Source organism: Somniosus microcephalus, chromosome 10, assembly GCF_052327205.1.
Source record: "Somniosus microcephalus isolate GS21.2 chromosome 10, FLI_Smic_1.0, whole genome shotgun sequence".
NCBI classification, from domain to species: domain Eukaryota; kingdom Metazoa; phylum Chordata; class Chondrichthyes; order Squaliformes; family Somniosidae; genus Somniosus; species Somniosus microcephalus.
Genome location: NC_140996.1, coordinates 66,390,468 through 66,409,815, shown reverse-complemented (window position 1 = coordinate 66,409,815; position 19,348 = coordinate 66,390,468). Strand labels below are relative to the sequence as shown.

At 46.6% G+C, this 19,348-nt stretch overlaps 1 protein-coding gene across 1 annotated transcript in view; it reads right to left on the bottom strand.

The window, feature by feature from the left end:
* The window catches only part of LOC147111533 (UDP-glucose:glycoprotein glucosyltransferase 1-like), a 680,288-nt gene that overhangs the window by 623,435 nt on the left and 37,505 nt on the right, over positions 1 to 19,348 (bottom strand). Inside the window, exon 3 of the mRNA XM_085999896.1 lies at positions 2,954 to 3,033. Coding sequence (XP_085856022.1) covers positions 2,954 to 3,033 — 80 coding nt within the window. The remainder of the gene's footprint in view (positions 1 to 2,953; positions 3,034 to 19,348) is intronic.

Sequence of the window (19,348 nt, the reverse complement as noted above, 5' to 3'; positions counted from 1 at the left end):
ACAGGAGCATGGATGTCTTGCTGCAGTTCTACAGGGCCTTGATGAGACCACACCTTGAGTATTGTGTGCAGTTTTGGTCGCCTTATCTGAGGAAGGATGTTCTTGCCATGGAGGGAGTGCAGCGAAGATTCACTAGACTGATACCTGGGATGGCAGGAATGACATATAGAGAGAGATTGGGTCGATTAGGCTTATATTCTTTAGAGCTTAGAAGAATGAGAGGGGATCTCATTGAAACTTATAAAATTCTGACAGGACTAGACAGACTAGATGCAGAAAGGATGTTCCCGATGGTCGGGGATTCCAGAAGCAGGGGTCACAGTCTAAGGATAAGGGGTAAGCCATTTAGGACAGAGATGAGGAGGAATTTCTTCACCCAGAGAGTGGTGAACCTGTGGAATCCTCTACCACAGAAGGCAGTAGAGGCCAATTCATTAAATATATTCAAGAAGGAGTTGGATATATTTCTTAAGGCTAAAGGGATCAAGGGGTATGGGGAGAAAGCAGGGACAGGGTGCTGAATTTGGATGATCAGCCATGATCGCATTGAATGCCGGAGCAGGCTCGAGGGGCCGAATGGCCTACTCCTGCTCCTATCTTCTATGTCTATGTTTCTATGGAATTGGGTGAAGAGATAGCGGAAGGGCTTGCCATAATTTTCTAATCTTCCCTAGATGCGGGGAGGTGCCTGAGGATTGGAAAGTGGCAAATGTGACACCATTGTTCAAGAAAGGGTGCAAGGACAATCCTAGTAACTACAGGCCGGTCAGTTTAACATCAGTGGTGGGTAAAGTTTTAGAAACAATAATCAAGGAAAAAATTAACGGGCACTTGGAGAGGTTTGAGCTAATTCGGGAGCGCCAACACGGATTTGTAAAAGTCAGATCGTGTTTGACTAATCTAATTGAATTTTTTGATGAAGTGACAGAGAGGATTGATGAAGGGAATGCAATGGATGTTGTCTACATGGATTTTCAGAAGGCGTTTGACAAAGTACCACATAGAACGCTGGTTAACAAAATTGAGTCAGTGGCAGCTTGGCTAAGGAATTGGCTTAAGGACAGAAAACAGTGAGTTGTGGTAAATGGCTGTTTTTCAGAATGGAGGATGGTAGACAGTGGTATTCCCCAAGGCTCAGTGCTGGAGCCACTGCTTTTTTTGATATATATTTGACCTGGATATTGGAATACAGAGTAGAATTTCTAAATTTGCTGATGACACCAAACTTGGGGGTGTGGCAAACAGTGATGATGATATCAATCAACTGCCACAGGGCATAGAAAGGCTAGCAGAATGGGCAGATGGAATTTAATACAGAGAAGTGTGAGGTGATGCATTTTGGCAGAAGGAAAGAGGCAATATACACTTAATGGCACAATTTTAAAGAGTGTGCAGGGACAGAGGGACCTGGGAGTTAGTGTGCATAGGTCCCTGAAGGTGGCAGGACATATTGAGAGAGTGGTTAGCAAAGCATATGGGATCTTGGGTTTCATATTGAGTACAAAAGTAGAGAAGTTATGCTGAACCTTTATAAAGCACTGGTTAGGCCACAACTGGAGTATTGCATCCAGTTCTGGTCACCACACTTTAGGAAGGATGTGAAGGCCCTCGAGAGGGTGCAGAGGAGATTTACCAGAATGGTTCCAGGGATGGGGGATCTTAGCTACAAGGACAGGTTGGAGAAGCTGGATTTGTTTTCGTTAGAGCAAAGGAGGTTGAAGGGTGATTTGATAGAGGTGTACAAGATTATGACAGGTTTGGATAGGCTAGACGGGGAAAGGCTGTCCCCACTAGTTGATGGTACAAGGACTAGGGGACTCGGGGATTTAAGGTTTTGGGCAAGAGATACAGAGGGGATGTGAGGGGAAACTTTTTTACACAGCGAGTGGTGATGACCTGGAATTCGCTGCCAACGGACGTGGTGGAAGCAGAGACACTCAATGTTTTCAAGGGGAGACTGGATGAGTACTTGAGGGAAATAAACTTGCAGGGCTACGGGGGTTAAGCAGGGAAATGCGACTGACTGGATTGCTCTACAGAGAGCCGGCATGGACTCGATGGGCCAAAGTTATTACTCTGACTCTATGCCGATGGTGGTGTGGAGCACAGCAAGTTTAAACATCAATGAACAGTATCATGGAGTGGAAGAACAAAAGTTTGAACTTCTCACTGCACAGAGCTCTCAATCTCAGGTATCCTATTAGAAAGTCCTGAGCAGATGAGCAGAGGGGAAACATGGCTTTATATAGTTTGAGGCAATAAATACGACTTAGTTGAATGTCCAAAGCACAATCATCACCATCCTTAATTGATCACTGTGTATCAGACAATTATCGCAAGCCCTTATCTACCTCGACCATCAAACCTCGATGTGATGCTTACATATACATAAAAGGAAGCAATCTGCTTTTAAGCTAGATTCATCTTTGATATTCTCCATAAAACTGGAGATATCTTTCAGATGTGATGTTAAACCGAGGTCCCGTCTGCCCTCTCAGGTGGATGTAAAAGATTCCATAGCACTATTTCGAATAAGAGCAGAGTGTCCTGGCCAATATTTATCCCTCAACCAATATCACTAAAACAGATTATCTGGTCATTATCACATTGCTGTTTCTGGGACCTTGCTGTGCACAAATTGGCTGCCGCATTTCCCACATTACAACAGTGACTACATTTCAAAAGTAATTAATTGGCTGTAAAGCGCTTTTGGATATCCTGAGGTCATGAAAGGCGCTATATAAATGCAAGTCTTTCTTACTTTTCTTTCTATATAGTAAATTCAAATATTTCTTGTATTTACACTCTTTGGAGCGCAATAGTTAAATGCCCTTTCCAGGAATATCAGACCACTATCAGCACTTTTGCAATGCCACAGTTCCCTTCCTTCCTGCCAAATCTTCCCAATTTGCTAGCACAGATTTACAGAGTGGAATATACAAGATAATCTTACCCCCCTGAAGGTATGTTATTTCCTTGACAGTGTCAACAAACTGCCAAAATTTTTCATCCTCTTCTTCTGCTACAAACTCACTGGAAAAGAAATGCCACATAATATTTGATATTTTTTTAAATGCAAATGAATATATCTATACACAATGATTAGAACAAATAGATAAAATTAAACTTTCTTGTAGGGAAAATTTCAGATCAAGTAAACAGGGAATTGTTAAATGAGAAAAGTATGTTGTGGGATGGGGAGTTGCGTTATGATTTAAATTTATACAATCACAAAATAAGTACAATAATTTTTAAACACCATGGGGGAAAAATTCAGTTGGTTGCGCCTCCCATTAGTGCCTTAAGAGGGTACCAAGTGGGGCGCAAAGCAACTAGCGCCCCGGCGCGGCGATATCTGCGCCTCCCGCGAAATTGACCGGACATTTTGCGGCGGCGCTAAACAATACCGTCCGATCTCCTGCGCACGCAGATCTTGACGTCATTCCAGAGCGCAACGCCCTTGTGACGCCTCGGAATGGAAATTGAGTGGCGCCCCCCTCCTTTCCGCCTGGCGCACCCAATGACAGGTTGACTGGAACGCTTCCCAGTCGCCGTGGGGCTGGGGGGGACGCTATTTAAAGGGGGCCTCTTCCTGGCTTCTGTGTGGTAGCCATTTTTGCACCACTCGTTCGGAGTGAGAGAGATTAAGAGAGAGACAAAGAGAGACTTCCGCATTGAGTCAACGCTGTCTGAGGTAGTTTTGGCTTCTGACCATAACTTTGCAGGTACTTTGGTTTTTGACCTTCATAACTTTGATTGCCCAGATACTATAGGGGCTGCAATGGATGAGAACATCGTTCTTCTCCATCACATTCGGAGGGCACAGAGACGCAGAGAGTGGCAATCATGGCCAGACGGAGGAGGGCCAACAGGCCTCTGTACAGGAGACCTTACCCTCCCAGAGTTTTTCGCCAACAGTTCTCCTACATTAATATATCTGAGGAGCAGTGTTTGCGAAGGCTGCGCTTCAGCAAGGAGATGGTCACTGAGCTCTGCCACCTGCTTCAGCCAGATCTGCAGCCTCAACTGAGGAGCAGGACGTCTCTGTCGGTGGCAGTGAAGATAACAGTGGCTCTCAACTTTTATGCCATCGGCTCATTTCAATCAGCTACTGGGGACATCGCCAATATCTCCCAGTTTGCGGTGCATTGCTGCATCCATCAGGTCACAAATGCCCTCTTTAAAAGGAGACGAGAGTACATCTCTTTCCCCATGACCCCCAGACAAGGAGCAAGAACACGCAACGGGCTTTGCGATGATAGCGGGCTTTCCCATGGTGCAGGGCGCCATTGACTGCACGCATGTGGCTTTGCGTGCGTCGCAAGAGAATGCCGAGGATTTCCGCAACCGAAAGGGCTTCCATTCCTTAAACGTTCAGTTGGTCTGTGACCACAGACAGCTGATACTCGCTGTCAATGCCCACTTTCCTGGCAGCAACCACGATGCCTTCATCCTGTGCGAGACTTCTGTGGCAGACCTTTTCCAGGCACCGCATCACCCAGGAGGTTGGCTTCTCGGGGACAAGGGATATCCTCTGTGCACCTGGCTGATGACACCGCTCCATACGCCCAACACCCCTGCTGAGCTGCGATACAACGAGAGCCATCAAGCTACCAGGAACATCGTTGAGCACACAATCGGCGTGCTCAAGCAATGGTTCCGCTCTCTGGACCATTTTGGAGGAGCCCTTCAGTATTCGCCTGAGCAAGTCTTGGACACCAACGCCCCTCCGGAACCTTCTTCCCCTTCACTTTCCTCTGACCCCCCTCCTCCCAATCTCACCCCCTGCCGCGTTTTCACTATCCCCTCTGACCTTCCACTCTCTGACCCTGAACGATCAGTCCTCAGCAAAGGCCTGAGCTTCATCCCCTTACGCCCCCACCTCAATGAATTGCGAGCTCGGCACGATGTTGAGCTCTTTTTCCGCCACCTTCGTCTCCGTGCCCACTTCTCTGGCCAGCAGTCTTCCCCCCGCACAACTGACCCTTTCTCCCGCTTGCAGAATTCCTGTTCTACCTGGACCCCTCCCCCTGGCCTCTTACCCTCGCTAGATCTTTTCATCGCTAACTGCCGCCGTGACATCGGCCGTCTCCATTTCTCTGCTCCCCTCACTCACTCCAACCTACCTCCCTCTGAACTTGCAGCACTCCATTTTCTTAGATCCAACCCTGACATTGTCATTAAACCCGCTGACAAGGGTGGTGCTGTTGTTGTTTGGCGTACTGACCTCTACCTAGCGGAAGCTGAACGCCAACTCTCCGACACCTCCTCCTACCTCCACCTGGACCATGACCCCACTACCGAACATCAAACCACCGTTTCCAAGACTGTCACTGACCTCATCTCCTCTGGAGATCTTCCCCCCCCGCTGCCACCAACCTCATAGTTCCCCAACCCCGCACAGCCCGCTTCTACCTCCTTCCCAAGATCCACAAACAGGACTGCCCTGGTAGACCCACCGTTTCAGCCTGTTCTTGCCCTACGGAACTTATCTCTTCCTATCTTGACTCTATCTTTTCTCCCCTTGTCCAGTCTCTTCCCACCTACAGCCGCGACTCTTCGGACGCCCTCCGCCACTTTAACAGTTTCCAGTTTCCTGGCCCCAACCGCTTCCTTTTCACCATGGACGTACAATCACTCTACACCTCCATCCCCCACCCGGATGGCCTGAGGGCGCTCCGCTTCTTCCTTGAACAGAGGCCCGACCAGTCCCCATCCACCACCACCCTCCTCCGACTGGCTGAACTTGTTCTCACGTTGAACAACTTCTCCTTTAACTCCACTCATTTCCTCCAAATCAAAGGTGTTGCCATGGGTACCCGCATGGGTCCTAGCTATGCCTGCCTTTTCGTGTGCTATGTGGAACAATCTTTGTTCCAGTCCTACTCGGGTCCCCTCCCTCACCTCTTTTTCCGATACATTGATGACTGTATCGGTGCCGTTTCCTGCTCTCGCCCCGAACTAGACAATTTCATTCACTTTGCCTCCAATTTCCACCCTTCCCTCACCTTCACATGGTCCATCTCTGACTCTTCCCTTCCTCGACTTCTCCGTCTCCATCTCTGGGGATAGGTTATCGACCAATATTCACTACAAGCCCACCGACTCCCACAGCTACCTGGACTACACTTCCTCCCACCCCGCTTCCTGTAAGGACTCTATTCCATTCTCCCAGTTTCTCCGTCTCCACCGTATCTGCCACCTTCCACACCAGTGCTTCAGACATGTCTTCCTTTTTCAGCAACCGAGGATTCCCCTCTACCGTGGTTGACACTGCCCTCGACTGTGTCAGTTCTATCTCCCGCACTTCTGCCTTCACCCCTGCCCCTCCCGGAACCACGATAGGGTTCCCCTTGTCCTCACCTTTCACCCCACCAGCCTCCACATTCAACGGATCATCCTCCAGCATTTCCGCTACCTCCAAAGTGATCCCACCACCAAACGTATCTTCCCCTCCCCTCCCCTTTCAGCATTCCGTAGGGACCGCTCCCTCCGAGACACCCTAGTCCACTCCTCTATCACTCCAAACAGCCCTTCCCCTTCGCCTGGCACCTTTCCGTGCAAGCGGAGGAGATGTAACGCCTGCCCCGATACCTCCTCCCTTCCCGCTGTCCAGGGCCCCAAACACCCCTTCCAGGTGAAACAGCGATTTACTTGTACTTCTCGTAATCTAGTATACTGTATTCGCTGCTCACGATGCGGTCTCCCCTACATTGGGGAGACCAAATGCAGATTGGGTGACCGCTTTGCAGAACACCTCCGTTCAGTCCGTAAGGGTGACCCCGAGCTTCCGGTCGCCTGTCATTTTAATTCACCGCTCCATTCCCACTCGGACCTCGCCGTCCTGGGCCTCTTATATTGTTCCACGGAAGCTCAACGTAAACTCGAGGAACAGCACCTCATCTTCCGATTAGGCACTCTGCAGCCTTCCGGACTCAATATCGAGTTCAACAATTTCAGATCATAACCCCGGCCCCTATTACACATTTTTTCTTGTAAATTTTCCACTCCTTTCCCCCCCCCCCCCCCCCCTTCCTTTTGTTTCTCTCTCACACCTGGCAGTTATCTCTTGCCCTGCCGGTACACTTTACACCTAATCTCAGCCTATTACCATCTCGTCTAGCTCTTTTGTTTCTTTCACTTCTTTTGTCCGATCGCAGCCCTGCCTTCAATCTATTTTCCTCTCTTTCCAGTTTTGAAGAAGAAGGGTTCGACCCGAAACGTCAACTCAAATTTCTCTCCACGGATGTTGCCTGACCTGCTGAGTTTTTCCAGCATTTTCTGTTGTTATTTCGAGTCTCCCACTTCGTTGTTGTGTGCTGCATGCTGCATAACCTTGCAATCCTCAGGACCCAGCCAATGCCACCAGACATTGGAGCACCAGCAGAGGAGAATGATCACCAGCAGCACCAAGGCAGGAGGGAGGCACACAATGTACAAAGTGGAAGGGCCGTCCATCAAAGGCTCATAGCAAGTCGCTTCTAGGCCCCCCGAGGAAATGGCTTCTGCCATTCAAACAACCTGAATGAAACCATCCCGCAACCCCCAGGCAACAATGATTGCAAAGACCAAACATGCACATTTTGAATACAGAAACTTCTTTATTTGACAAACTCTTGTGTGTCTCATTTCCGCATGACAAACTAATAGAAAGAAACACAAAAAAAGAGTCATTAACATAACTGGCTCTCACAACCTGGAGACAATGTCCAAAACAGTTACAAAAATTTGACCACGAATCTCGGCCTTTAATAAAACAATGAAAAACATTTTGTCACACCTCCTACTTTTTGCCCTTCGAGGGTGATCTCTCTCTTGTTTTGCACTTTGTACAAAACTAATAACTTGCAGGACAACAGAGTATTACAGTTTAACTCTTTATTTAAGCATTAGGTCTGATGATCTGACTCATACGGCACAGTGGGGACAAGATGGCGTTAGGACCACTAGCCTGGGTCTTCCAAAACAATAGAAGTCCTTACAGATGCCTGCAGGCCAATGACAACTCCGCATGTGATCACGTGAATATAATAGGTATTTCTTACAGATGCCTGCGGGCCAATGATAATTCAATATGCAAATGTTACATCCCCTTTCTTTTAAAAGAAAAATGTTCTGCATTACTTTTAAACCTTTCTTCTACATAATGTTCTCGGTAGCATAAACATATAAGTAAACTCAGCATTTAACTAGCACTGAAAACATCTCAACGTTTCAATAACGATATACAGTTTTTTATTAGGGCAGCGATCCGCCTACACCCTTTGACAGTTCACAAGTCAAGGATAACTCTAGGCTTCACCTCTCGCCCCAACCTTGTGTGGTATGGAACTGAGCATGCTCCTGAATCGGTCAACAATTCAGGTTCAGGTTCGTACGATGTGTTTTGTGTATTGCTCTGTTCATCACACTCTGTTGAACTGATCCTCTCGTCGGAATGACGGTGTTGTTCCTTGGTGTTCAGGAGGTGCCTGCGATTGCGGCGGTACACCTGTCCTTCTGTGGTGCGGACGTGATACAATCGCTCAGTGTCAGCTGGCTGGATGATGACTGCTGGCTTCCAGTAGTCATGCTCCTGGATTCTGACGGATTCTCCATTGTGCAGCGGCGGTAGTCTAGCTGACCTGTCATAATATCTCTTTTGGTGTTGCTGTCTCTGTACACGTTTTGCATGCACTTGCTTGCAGCCGACGACCTCTGGCTGCAGCTGCTGGTTGGTGCTTGGAAGGATTGAGCGAAGTCTGCGGCTCATCAACAGCTGTGCTGGTGACTTGAAGTTGTCAACCGGAGTGTTGCGGTACTCAAGGAGACTGATGTAGGGGTCTCTTTTGTCCGCTTTGGCTTTGTCCATGAGTGTTTTTGCAATCTGGACAGTTTTTTCAGCAAGGCCATTACTTTGAGGGTAATGTGGGCTTGATGTGACATGTGTGAAATCCAATGCCTTGGCAAACGACTCGAACTCTTTTGATTTGTATTGGGGGCCATTGTCTGAGACTAAAGTCTCTACAATGCCATGCCTGGCAAAGGCTGCCATTAGCTTGTGGATCACAGCTGCAGATGTGGTGCTGTGAAGCTTGTCCAATTCAAAAAATCTGCTGTGGTAACCAACGGTCACTATGCAGTCCTCGTTGTTCCATGTGAACAGATCCGTTGCCACGACCTGCCAGGGCCTGTCTGGGATACGGTGAGGTATCATGGGCTCTTTGACATTTGATGGGCGGCGCTCTAGACAAATGGAACATTTTCTGACAATGTCCTCAATGTGTTTGCACATTCTGGGCCAAAACATAATGTCACGTGCTCTTTGTTTGCATTTTTCCATGCCCATATGTCCAGCATGAATTTTTGTCAACGTCTCTTCTCGGAGACTGGTAGGAATGATGATTTTCTCCCCTTTGAAGATGATTCCGTTGATTTGTGACAGTTCGTCTCTGTGGTTCCAGAATTCAGATATGCTCGGAGGGCATTTCCTCCTTTCCTCAGGCCATCCTTCATGTATGACTTTGCTCAGTAGTGTGAGTTGTGCATCTTTCTCTGTTCCTGCTCGGATCTCCTTCAGTTTTGAGTCACTCACAGGTAAGCTGTTCTCCACCATGTGCACCTGCACATCCATGCCTTCACTGAGGCTGCTGTCCTGGTAGCTAAGAGACATTCTGGAGAGCGTGCTTGCGACAGGAATGTCTTTGCCTGGATGGTGAATGATTGTGAAGTCGTACTTCTGTAGCTGAAGGATCATTCTCTGTAGCCTTGGTGGTGCTGCGGCTAGTGGTTTCCTCATGATTGACTCGAGGGGCTTGTGGTCAGATTCCACAATGACTTTTCGGCCATAGATGTACTGGTGGAAATGCTTACATCCAAACAGAATTGCATATAGCTCTTTCGCGATTTGAGCATAGTTGATTTCACTGTCTGAGAGCGATCTGGAAGCGTAGCCGACGGGCGTTCCTTCTTGCAGTAATACTGCGCCTAGTCCGTACTTTGACGCGTCCACTTGTAGTCTGAGCTCTTTGTTGGGGTCAAAGTAGGCAAGAACTGGTCCTGGTTCTCAGGTCTTTCATTTTCTGAAATGCTGTATCATGTTGTTTGTCCCACAGGAACTCATTGGATTGTTTGAGCAACTGACGCATGGGTATGTTGATTTCGGGAGAGGCTCGGGGCAAACTTGGCTAAGTAGTTAACCATGCCTAGTACTGTCTCTAGCTCTGCGCGGTTCTTCGGCGGCTCCATCTTTTTGATGGCGGAGATTTTCTCTGGATCCGGCTTAATGCCGTCAGTTGCGAGGCGATGCCCGAAATAACTGATCTCGGTGGATCCGATTATGCTTTTCTCAGGGTTGAGCCGGATGCCTTTCTCCCGTGATCTTTGTAGCATCGCATGGAGGTTCCTGTCATGTTCCTTTCTATTCCTGCCATAGATGAGGATGTCATCTACGATTGCGACTACTCCGTCGAGGCCTTCATAGGTTTCGTCGATCTTCCGCTGGAATTCATCCTGAGCCGAGATAAGACCAAATGGTAAACGCAGAAATCGGTAGCGTCCAAATGGTGTGTGGAACGTTGTTAGCTTAGATGACTCTTCCGTGAGCTTGATAGTCCAGTATCCTGATCGTGCATCCATTACACTGAAGTAACGTGCTCCCACTAGCTTAGGTCTGATGTCATCTAGCGTTGGTAGAGGGTAGTGAGGGCGTTTGATAGCCTTGTTCAAATCTCTGGGGTTGAGACAGACTCTGGTGCTTGCCTGTACGTGGTTTTTCAACCACTACTAATGCGTTGACCCACTCTGTCGGTTCTGTTTCCTGGACGATGATTTCTGTATTCTCCATGCTCTGCAGCTCTTCCTTCAGGCGACTACGTAGAGTAAGGGGTATCCTTCTTGGTGGGCAAACCACAGGGGTTGCTACTGGGTCAAGGTGAATAGTGCATTCACCTGGGAATAGTCCGATTCCTTTGAAGACGTCAGCAAACTCCTCCATGACTGTCTGCTTATCAACTGGTGCTGTCAACGATAGCACTAGCTTGATGAGGTCCATGTCTAAACATGCCTTTAGACCTAGTACTGGAGGTGCTTGAGTGTCAATAACGTAAAAGTCCAACATCATGGCGCTTTCTTTATACTTGCATTTCATCACGCATGTGCCTTTTACACTGAGCTGCTCACCCCCATAGCCGGTCAGTCTGCATGAGGTGGGCTGTAGCTCACACTCATCCTTCAAGCTGTGATGCTCACTCAGAGGAATTACATTAACCTGAGATCCAGTGTCTAGATTAAACTTAAGCTCTTTGCCCTGTTTTCCTATCTCAATAATCGGCAAAAGCTTGCTCAGTCTCTGAAATCTGTTTTTTCTGTGACACAGAACCAATAAACAGTTCCTCTGCATTTGGCTCTCTATCTGGCATTTGGCTGTCACTCACTGTGTGTACTGTTTTTCCGAATACAGTCTTGCAAACTTTAGCAAAGTGGTTCCGTTTACCACATTTAGTACACTGCCTTCCTTTGGCAGGGCAGTACTCCTTTTCTCCATGCCAGTTGTTTCCACAATATCCACAGTTTTTGAAGCGTTTTATGTCTGTGTTGCCCATTTTTAGAACTCTCGCTGTTCTTTCTGTTCTGAAACACGCTCTCTGGGCAGTGTTCCTTGGTGTGTATCTATTAACTGCGTGCACTGTCTGTTCACTCGAGCTGCTCGTGGCACCGGTTATGGTTTTCAACTGTGCTTGGGCTATCTCGTGCGATCTAGCTATGTCTATAGCTTTGGCCAGCGTTAGCCCGGACCCAACATTCAAAAGTTTCTCTCTCACTTTAGCTGAATGTATTCCAAACACGATGCGGTCTCTGACCATCTCATCTTTATCTGCATATGCACAGTCTTTTACCAGCAGTTTTAACTCAGTCATGAACTGTTCAAACGACTCACTAGCTCCTTGTACTTTCTCCTGAAACTTGTGCCTAGCGAATATCGTATTTGTCTTGGGCATCACATATGATTCAAAACGGTCAAAATAACTTTTCAGTACCTTGGTCTCTCACCGCGGATGAAGCAATGCGTTAAAAATGTCTCTCCCTTTTTCTCCGATCCACAAGGGTAGGTAGCTGCATCTTTCTTCCTCCCCTTTGCTTTTCAGTGGACCCGAGAACATCAACTGCACGTGTTGCTTGAACTTGCGCCATTCTACAGGTAAGTTCAAAGATTCCCAATTCATTCGAGGTAAGGGAGCTCAAACGATGTCCATTTCAAATCCCTGTTCTGACACCATGTCTTGTTTTGCACACTTTGTACAAAACTAATAACTTGCAGGACAACGGAGTATTTCAGTTTAACTCTTTATTTAAGCATTAGGTTTGATGATCTGACGAATACAGCAGTGGGGACAAGATGGCGTTAGGACCCCTAGCCTGGGTCTTCCAAAACAATAGAAGTCCTTACAGATGCCTGCAGGCCAATGACAACTCAGCATGTGATCATGTGAAAATAATAGGTATTCCTTACAGATGCCTGCGGGCCAATGATAATTGAATATGCAAATGTTACAATCTCCTTCCCTTGCAAAATTCCTCCCTTCCCACCCTGCAGCTCCTCCGTAATGGGACCCCTGTGGCTGGAGCAAGGCTGGTGGAAGGCTGCCGATTGTCACAACCCGAGACTGCAGATGCCCTTGAAGGGCGGCCTGGACCAGCTCTGGGTCCGGAGGGCCCAGCTGCAGACTGCACCAACTTTGCATGGGCGGCAGCAGTCTGTCCTACAGGCGGTGTCAACTGCAGTGGAGAAGTGCCAGTGGTGGCAGCAGGAATGCGGTCATCTTGAGAGAGAGGACAGCAACTCCCTGCTCGACCGACACACTGGCACTCCCACGGGGCAGCGCTTCAGCATCCAGAGCAATTTGATGGAGCACAGATTGCTGGCATGCTGCGGCACGGTGAGAGCCCCGGGGAAATCTGCATGATCCAGCGAGGGTGGCAGCAGTCAGTGCTCGCATGGCCTCAATCTGCATGAGACCAGCCACTGACTGCATTGCAGCACTACGCATTTGCGTGGCAGCCGCCTGTGCTACACCGAAGTGCTCCACACTCCTTGCCAGTGATTCAATGGATTCGGGCACCCTTGCCACTGCAGCCATGAGCTCAGTGCGCCTGCGATCCGCCTGGGCGCTCATTTCAGCGAGGACCCGCTCCTCCTCTGTGTCCAGTGCAGCAGGACTCGATGGCATACTCTCCCTCCGGGGAGAAGGCCCCCAAGCTTCCCTACCCCCATCACGTTGCTGCAGCCCACTGGGTCCTGGAGCTTCACCCTCATCAGACCATTCCCCCCTACTCCTCTCCAGGGAAGGCGTGTTCCCAGTGTGGGCATGGGCTTCCTCAGGAGAGGGTGGCGCTGATGATCCGGCTTCCTCTTCCTCCTCGCTTTCAGCTTCACTCCCACTGGCAGCTTGAGGCCTCACCTGGTGAATCACCATCTGAAAGCAGGGCGGTACAAGAGTGGCTTTAGCGTGAGGACAGGGTGGCAGCAAGGGAGGCATGAGTGCAGCGATTTACTAATTTGGATTGAAAATGTCAAAGGCTGGTGTTGTGAGGAACAAGTGGAAGGAGAGAGGACAAAAAGGAGTTTGCTGTCCAGAACGGGGTCAGCGTCTCCAGTGGCAACGTGACCAATCACCCGGCTTGCCACAATCCTCTGGATGCGCACCTCAAGATCGCTGAGGGTTTGCAGCTGAAACCGCCCTCCACCAGTCCGTTGCTGCTGTCTCCTATTATGAGACAGCTTGGCCTGCAAGAAAAAGGATGGCGTCTGAGTAAATATACAGCCATGGTCTTGCCTGAAATGCCTGCCATAGTTGAATAGCCCTTACTGTATGCAAAGTGTGGAATGTGCGTGTGTGTTCGATGAAAGGGCCATAGGTGTTGGATGAGTGTTGGGCATTGGGGCTTTTAAGACCCTATGGCCATAAAGTGAGGTTGAGATGGAGGGATGGAGAGGTTTTGAAAAAAAGGCACTCACCCTGACGACCCGAGTGAGGTCGTTGAACTTTTTCCTACATTGGAGATGGGTCCTAGGCACCATGCTGCTTGAGGAGACTCTCTGAGCCACCTCCCTCCACACTCTTCTGTACTCGTGTGGCAATGGCCTCCTGCCACTCTCTGGGTACAGAATAGATCTTCTGCGCTCCACAGCGCCAACCAGAGCCTCCAAGGCCCGCTCGCAGAAGCGCTGTGCTCGCTCCCTGGCCCTCTCCATAGTCCTTGGCTGCAGGATTTAGCCACAGGTCTGCCCAGGCCGAGATTCAAGGCTCCAATGAACAGGGTGTGGCTGCAGAGCAAGATCGACCCGCCCCTTTAAGAACTGACCGGCGCCAGTGTGTCTGTGTTCCATCGCTAATTGACAGCACCTGCGCTGCGCCCGCCCTCCGAGGTAGCACCTCACTCCTCGGCCTTCGTGCCTTAACAGAGGTGTGTAGCACCTGATTTAGCGCTCCAATCACCTCCAGGGACGATAAAAGCCAAGTTTGCTGTCGGAGGCGATAATTAGCGCCAGGCGCAAAACTTTGCGCACCGCCAATAATGGCGCCCCAAATGGGGAGATACCGAATTTTTCCCCCCATGTTCATTATCTTAACTTCTGGTATTATGAGAATGTTAAAACTTACAAACATTTCAGGAAAGGGATAATTTTGTAAAATATTTTAAAACTACAAAATCAGCACAAGAAAGGGACATTGGCACTTGCAGCACAAAATGAGCCCAAGTTACTTTCTTCCACATTTTCTAATTTATAGAGTTTATTCAGTCAAAACATTTTCTTGCCAACTATTCCTCTTTGCATATTAATACTTCCTCCAGAACATAGTGATCCTGGCCAGTTTTGGTTCAACGCAAAAGGTTGTTCGCAGTACTGTACCTCTCACCAGTTATACTGTCTGAACATCCTTGGAACTAATGTATGTTCCATCCATCCATCACCACATTAATATAGCAGCATCACTAAGATTGTGTATGTTTATTAACAAAGACAACTGAAACTCTGGATAGCTGGAGCTTTACTTGTTCCTCAAGCTAGTCATCAACATTTAACATGTCACCAGCTCATTTATATACAATGTCCAATGCAAATCCATATCAATAAGCTTGTGTCCTGTCAAATGTGTTTGTCATATTTATTAGCAAACATCAATAAGCCTACAAAGTCTCACGATAAAAACCTATATAGAGAAGCCAACGAGCAGTTTTACTCCAACCAGTTTTCCTTCATACAGGCAACTAAGGAATGAAGGTCTAAATCATGAGATTTTTTGACTTTTTTTTTACAGAAAAGACTTTGGAAAATTTTATATTTAGGGTTTGTGCTTTAAAGCAAATTGTGTATATACAACAAAGACAAGTTGCAATTATTGAATTAAGCAAGTTCGATCGCAACTGTTGCTCTGTATGTTCACTTGCTGTAAAATAAAGCAACTTAATTATTCATATCAGGTCTCATCTTACCAGGTGTTTCCTCAGTCCACCTTCAAAAAAAGACTGGAGGGCACATGCAAAGACAGGACTATCCAGTTGAGATCACAAGAGGGTACTACTGTTACACACTGGGTCACGCTACTGTACACGTAGGTATTGGGCAGCAAAATTCTAGTTGAGCACGCAAGGGGTATGGAATCCACTTAAAAGGGAGTGAATGATGCCATTGAAGTGGAGAAGATATCTACGGCAGACCTGAATTTGTAACAGCAGCATATAAAGAGGGCTAGTCTCCACAACTACTATGCCAGAAGTAGTAAAAAGATTATAAATGGTCATGTGGGCCCCTTAATGACAGACACGGGTGATATTGTAATTGAAAACCAGGAAATGGTAGACTTGTTGAATATTTACTTTGTATTGGTCTTCACAGTAGAGGATGAGGATAAATACCAGAGATACAAGGAAAAGTAAAAATAAATTAAGGGGGGGAATTTACTAGATTTAATACAAGTTTAAAAATGGAAATGGAGAAAATAATAAGACTAAAGATAGACAAATGTCCAGGACCTGATGGTTTCCACCCCCAAGGTATTAAAATAAGTATGTGAGGAAATTGTAGATACGTTAATCATGATCTTCCAAAACACTCTTGATTCAAGTGTTCTCCACTTGGTTTGGAAACTTGCTAATGTCACTTGCACAATTTAAATAGGGTAAGAGAGATAAACTAGGAAATTAGCCCATTAATCTAACGTATGTTGTGGGGCCGTTACTAGAATCTATTATTAGGGACAGAGTGACTGAGCACTTGGACAAACATGAACTGAACAGAGAGCCAGTATGGATTTGCAAATGGTAAGTCATATCCAGTGAACCTAGCTGATTTTTTTTGAGGAGGTAACTAATGTGGTAGATAAGGGAGTGTCAGTGGATGTTATAATATGGACTTCTGGAAGGCATTCAATAGGAGACAGAGTAGGGATAATGGGTACGTACTCCAATTGGCAGGTTGTGTCTTGTGGTGTCCCCCATGGATCTGTACTGGGGCCTCGGCTTAAAATGAGTTAAATGAAGGAAGAGAGAGCCATACATCCAAGTTTGCTGACAACACTAAGTTAGGTGGCACAGTAAATAGTGTAGATGGAAGTGGAAAGTTGCAAAGGGACATTGTTAGATTAACTGAGTGGGCAAAGCTGTGGCAGATAGAGTTCAATGTGGGGAAGTGTGAGGTCATCTACTTTGGACCCAAGAAAGATAGATCAGAGTATTTTCTAACTGGCAGGAAGCTAGGAACTGTGGAGGAGCAGCGATATAGGGGTCCAAGTACAGAAATCACGAAAAGCTAGTAGGCAGGTCCCAAAAATAATTTTAAAGGCTAATATAAATGTTGGCCTTTATCTCAAGGGGGCTGGAAGTCAATGTTCCCTCTAATTTTTTTTTCGTGCGCGGTCCCTTTAAATTTGCTGCATGGCTGCGCATATGCAGCATCTCTTCCAGCTTGTTAGCAGCCCACACGGGATCTCCCGATTGCTGTGTTCAGTTTTGGGCATCATACCCCAGAACAAGAGGGCATAACCTTAAAATTAGAGCGAGGCCGTTCAGGATTGATGTCAGCAGGAAGCAGCTCTTCACACAAAGGGTAGTGGAAATCTGAAACTCTCTCCCCCCAAAAAGCTGTTGAGGCTAGGTCAATGGAAAATTTCAAAATTGAGATTGAAAGATTTTTGTTAAGCAAGGGTATTAAGGGTTATGGAACCAAGGCGGGTAGGTGGAGTTAAGATAAAGGATCAGCCATGATCTAACTGAATGACGAAACAAGACGGAGGGGCTGAATGGTCACCTCCTGTTCCGATGTCCCCATGCCACGCACCTGATTTACATTCCTGTGATTGAGACTGTGAAATACTGAACATAAATATGTTTAGCATTTGTAGCACTGCACTGAAAGTTTGCAGACTAATTCTTTTAGCTTCTTCACTGTCACTTTGCTCATAGCTCGTGTTTAAAATCATGAAGGGTTTAGATAGAGTAAATAAAGAGAAATTGTTTCAATGGCAGAAGCATCGATAACCAGGGGCACAGATTTACGGTGATTGACAAAAGAAACATGAGGAGAGGAAAAACTTTTTTTTAATGCAACAAATGGTTAGTATTTAGAATGCACTACCTGTTAGGGTGGTGGGTACAGATTTCATAGTAGCATTCAAAAGGGAATTGGATAAATAAATTGCAGGGATATAGGGAAAGAGCAGGGGAGTGGAACTAACTGGATTGCTCTTCGAAAGAGCCGGTGCAGACTTGATGGGCCAAATGGCCTCCTTCTATGCTGTACTAGTCTATGATTCTGATTCCCAGGTAAGAATAATTATCAATCCAGCTTTGTTTCTTGGGAAATTATCACTTTCTCTGATATGCCTATGATTTTGGAATCAGAAGACTTTCGCCCCAACTCCTGTCCTGTTGAAATTTCACTCTCCCCAACGCCTGTTCTTTTCAGCTCTAGCCTCCAACTCCTATTTGCTCAGTCCCATTTCCTGAGTCTTCTTTCCCTGTTGGCCTCCTCACCCAAGTCACAGCTGCCACCCCACCATCATCCCCACACTGCAATCCCAAAATAAGGCCAGATAAGCAGGAACTGAAATCTTGTGGGCATCAAGACCAGAGTTCCAATCCTCCAGTACCTTTTTTTGTATTAGGATTTTCTTTTAAACTAAAAGCCTGGAGGTTTTTTTTAAATTCCAAAATGACTTTAAAAAAACTCATGGATTACTGGGTGCCTAATTGTATTTTTGTAAACCATAATTAGTGATGCTTTAACAGAATGTGCTTTTTTAAAAAAAAACAGGTCCTAACCTATTTTAATCTAACGTATTACATTGACAGTTTGGCACTGTGTAATATTTTTGTTCAAATTATCTGTCTTTGTTTTTTGTAAGTAAATTTGTACTTGTGCAATGTTAACTAAATATATGCACTGCTGCAAGAAACACATGCTTTATAATACAAACTAGCATGGAATGAAATTCAACGGTGGCGTGGTTATTGCAAACAGATGAGGTTACTCTAAAAAGGGATATGGCACTAAAATGAATTTTGTACTTTGATTCTATAACTGCAGCACTGCTAACCTCCAAAGAATGGTGCAGCACAGAAGGAGGCCATTTGGCCCATCGAATCTGCGCCGGCCCTTTCCAAGAGCAATCCAGTTAGTCCCACTCCCCCGCTCTTTCCCCACATGCCTGCAATTTTACTCCTTCAAGTCGAATTCCCTCTTGAAGGCTACTATTGAATCTGTATCCACCATCCTATCAGGCAGTGCATTCCAAATTTTAACCACTCGTTGCCTATAAAAGTTTTTCCTCATGTCGCCTCTGGTTCTTTTGCCAATCGCCTTAAATCTGTGCCTTTTGGTTATTAACCCTTCAGCCATTGGAAACAGTTTCTCTCTATTTACTCTATCCAAACCCTTCATGATTTTAAACACCTCTATCAAATCTTCTCTTAGCATTCTCTGCTCCAAGGAGAACAATCCCAGCTTCTCCAGTCTGGCCAAGGGAGGCAGTGGCCATGCTGTTCCCTGACTGCCAGCTCTGAAAATTGCCCCCAATATAAGGGTGTATTTAAAAGCTGGAAGGAACACAGACATTGGATCTGTAATTCTTGCTTTTTAATTACCAAAAAGCATTAAAGTTATTGCTGTAAAAACAAGATTTCTGAAGGATCTTAGGCTAATAACTATTTATACTGACATTAATCAACTGCGTCACACTGATGGGTGCAGTAATTCCTCCCAGTCACTTTCAACGGTGTGAAGGAGCTGAATTAGCATCAGTAAAGATAGTCATTAACCCAGGGTCCTTCAGCAGCCATGTCTTCCTTACAACCATGTACGTTTAAT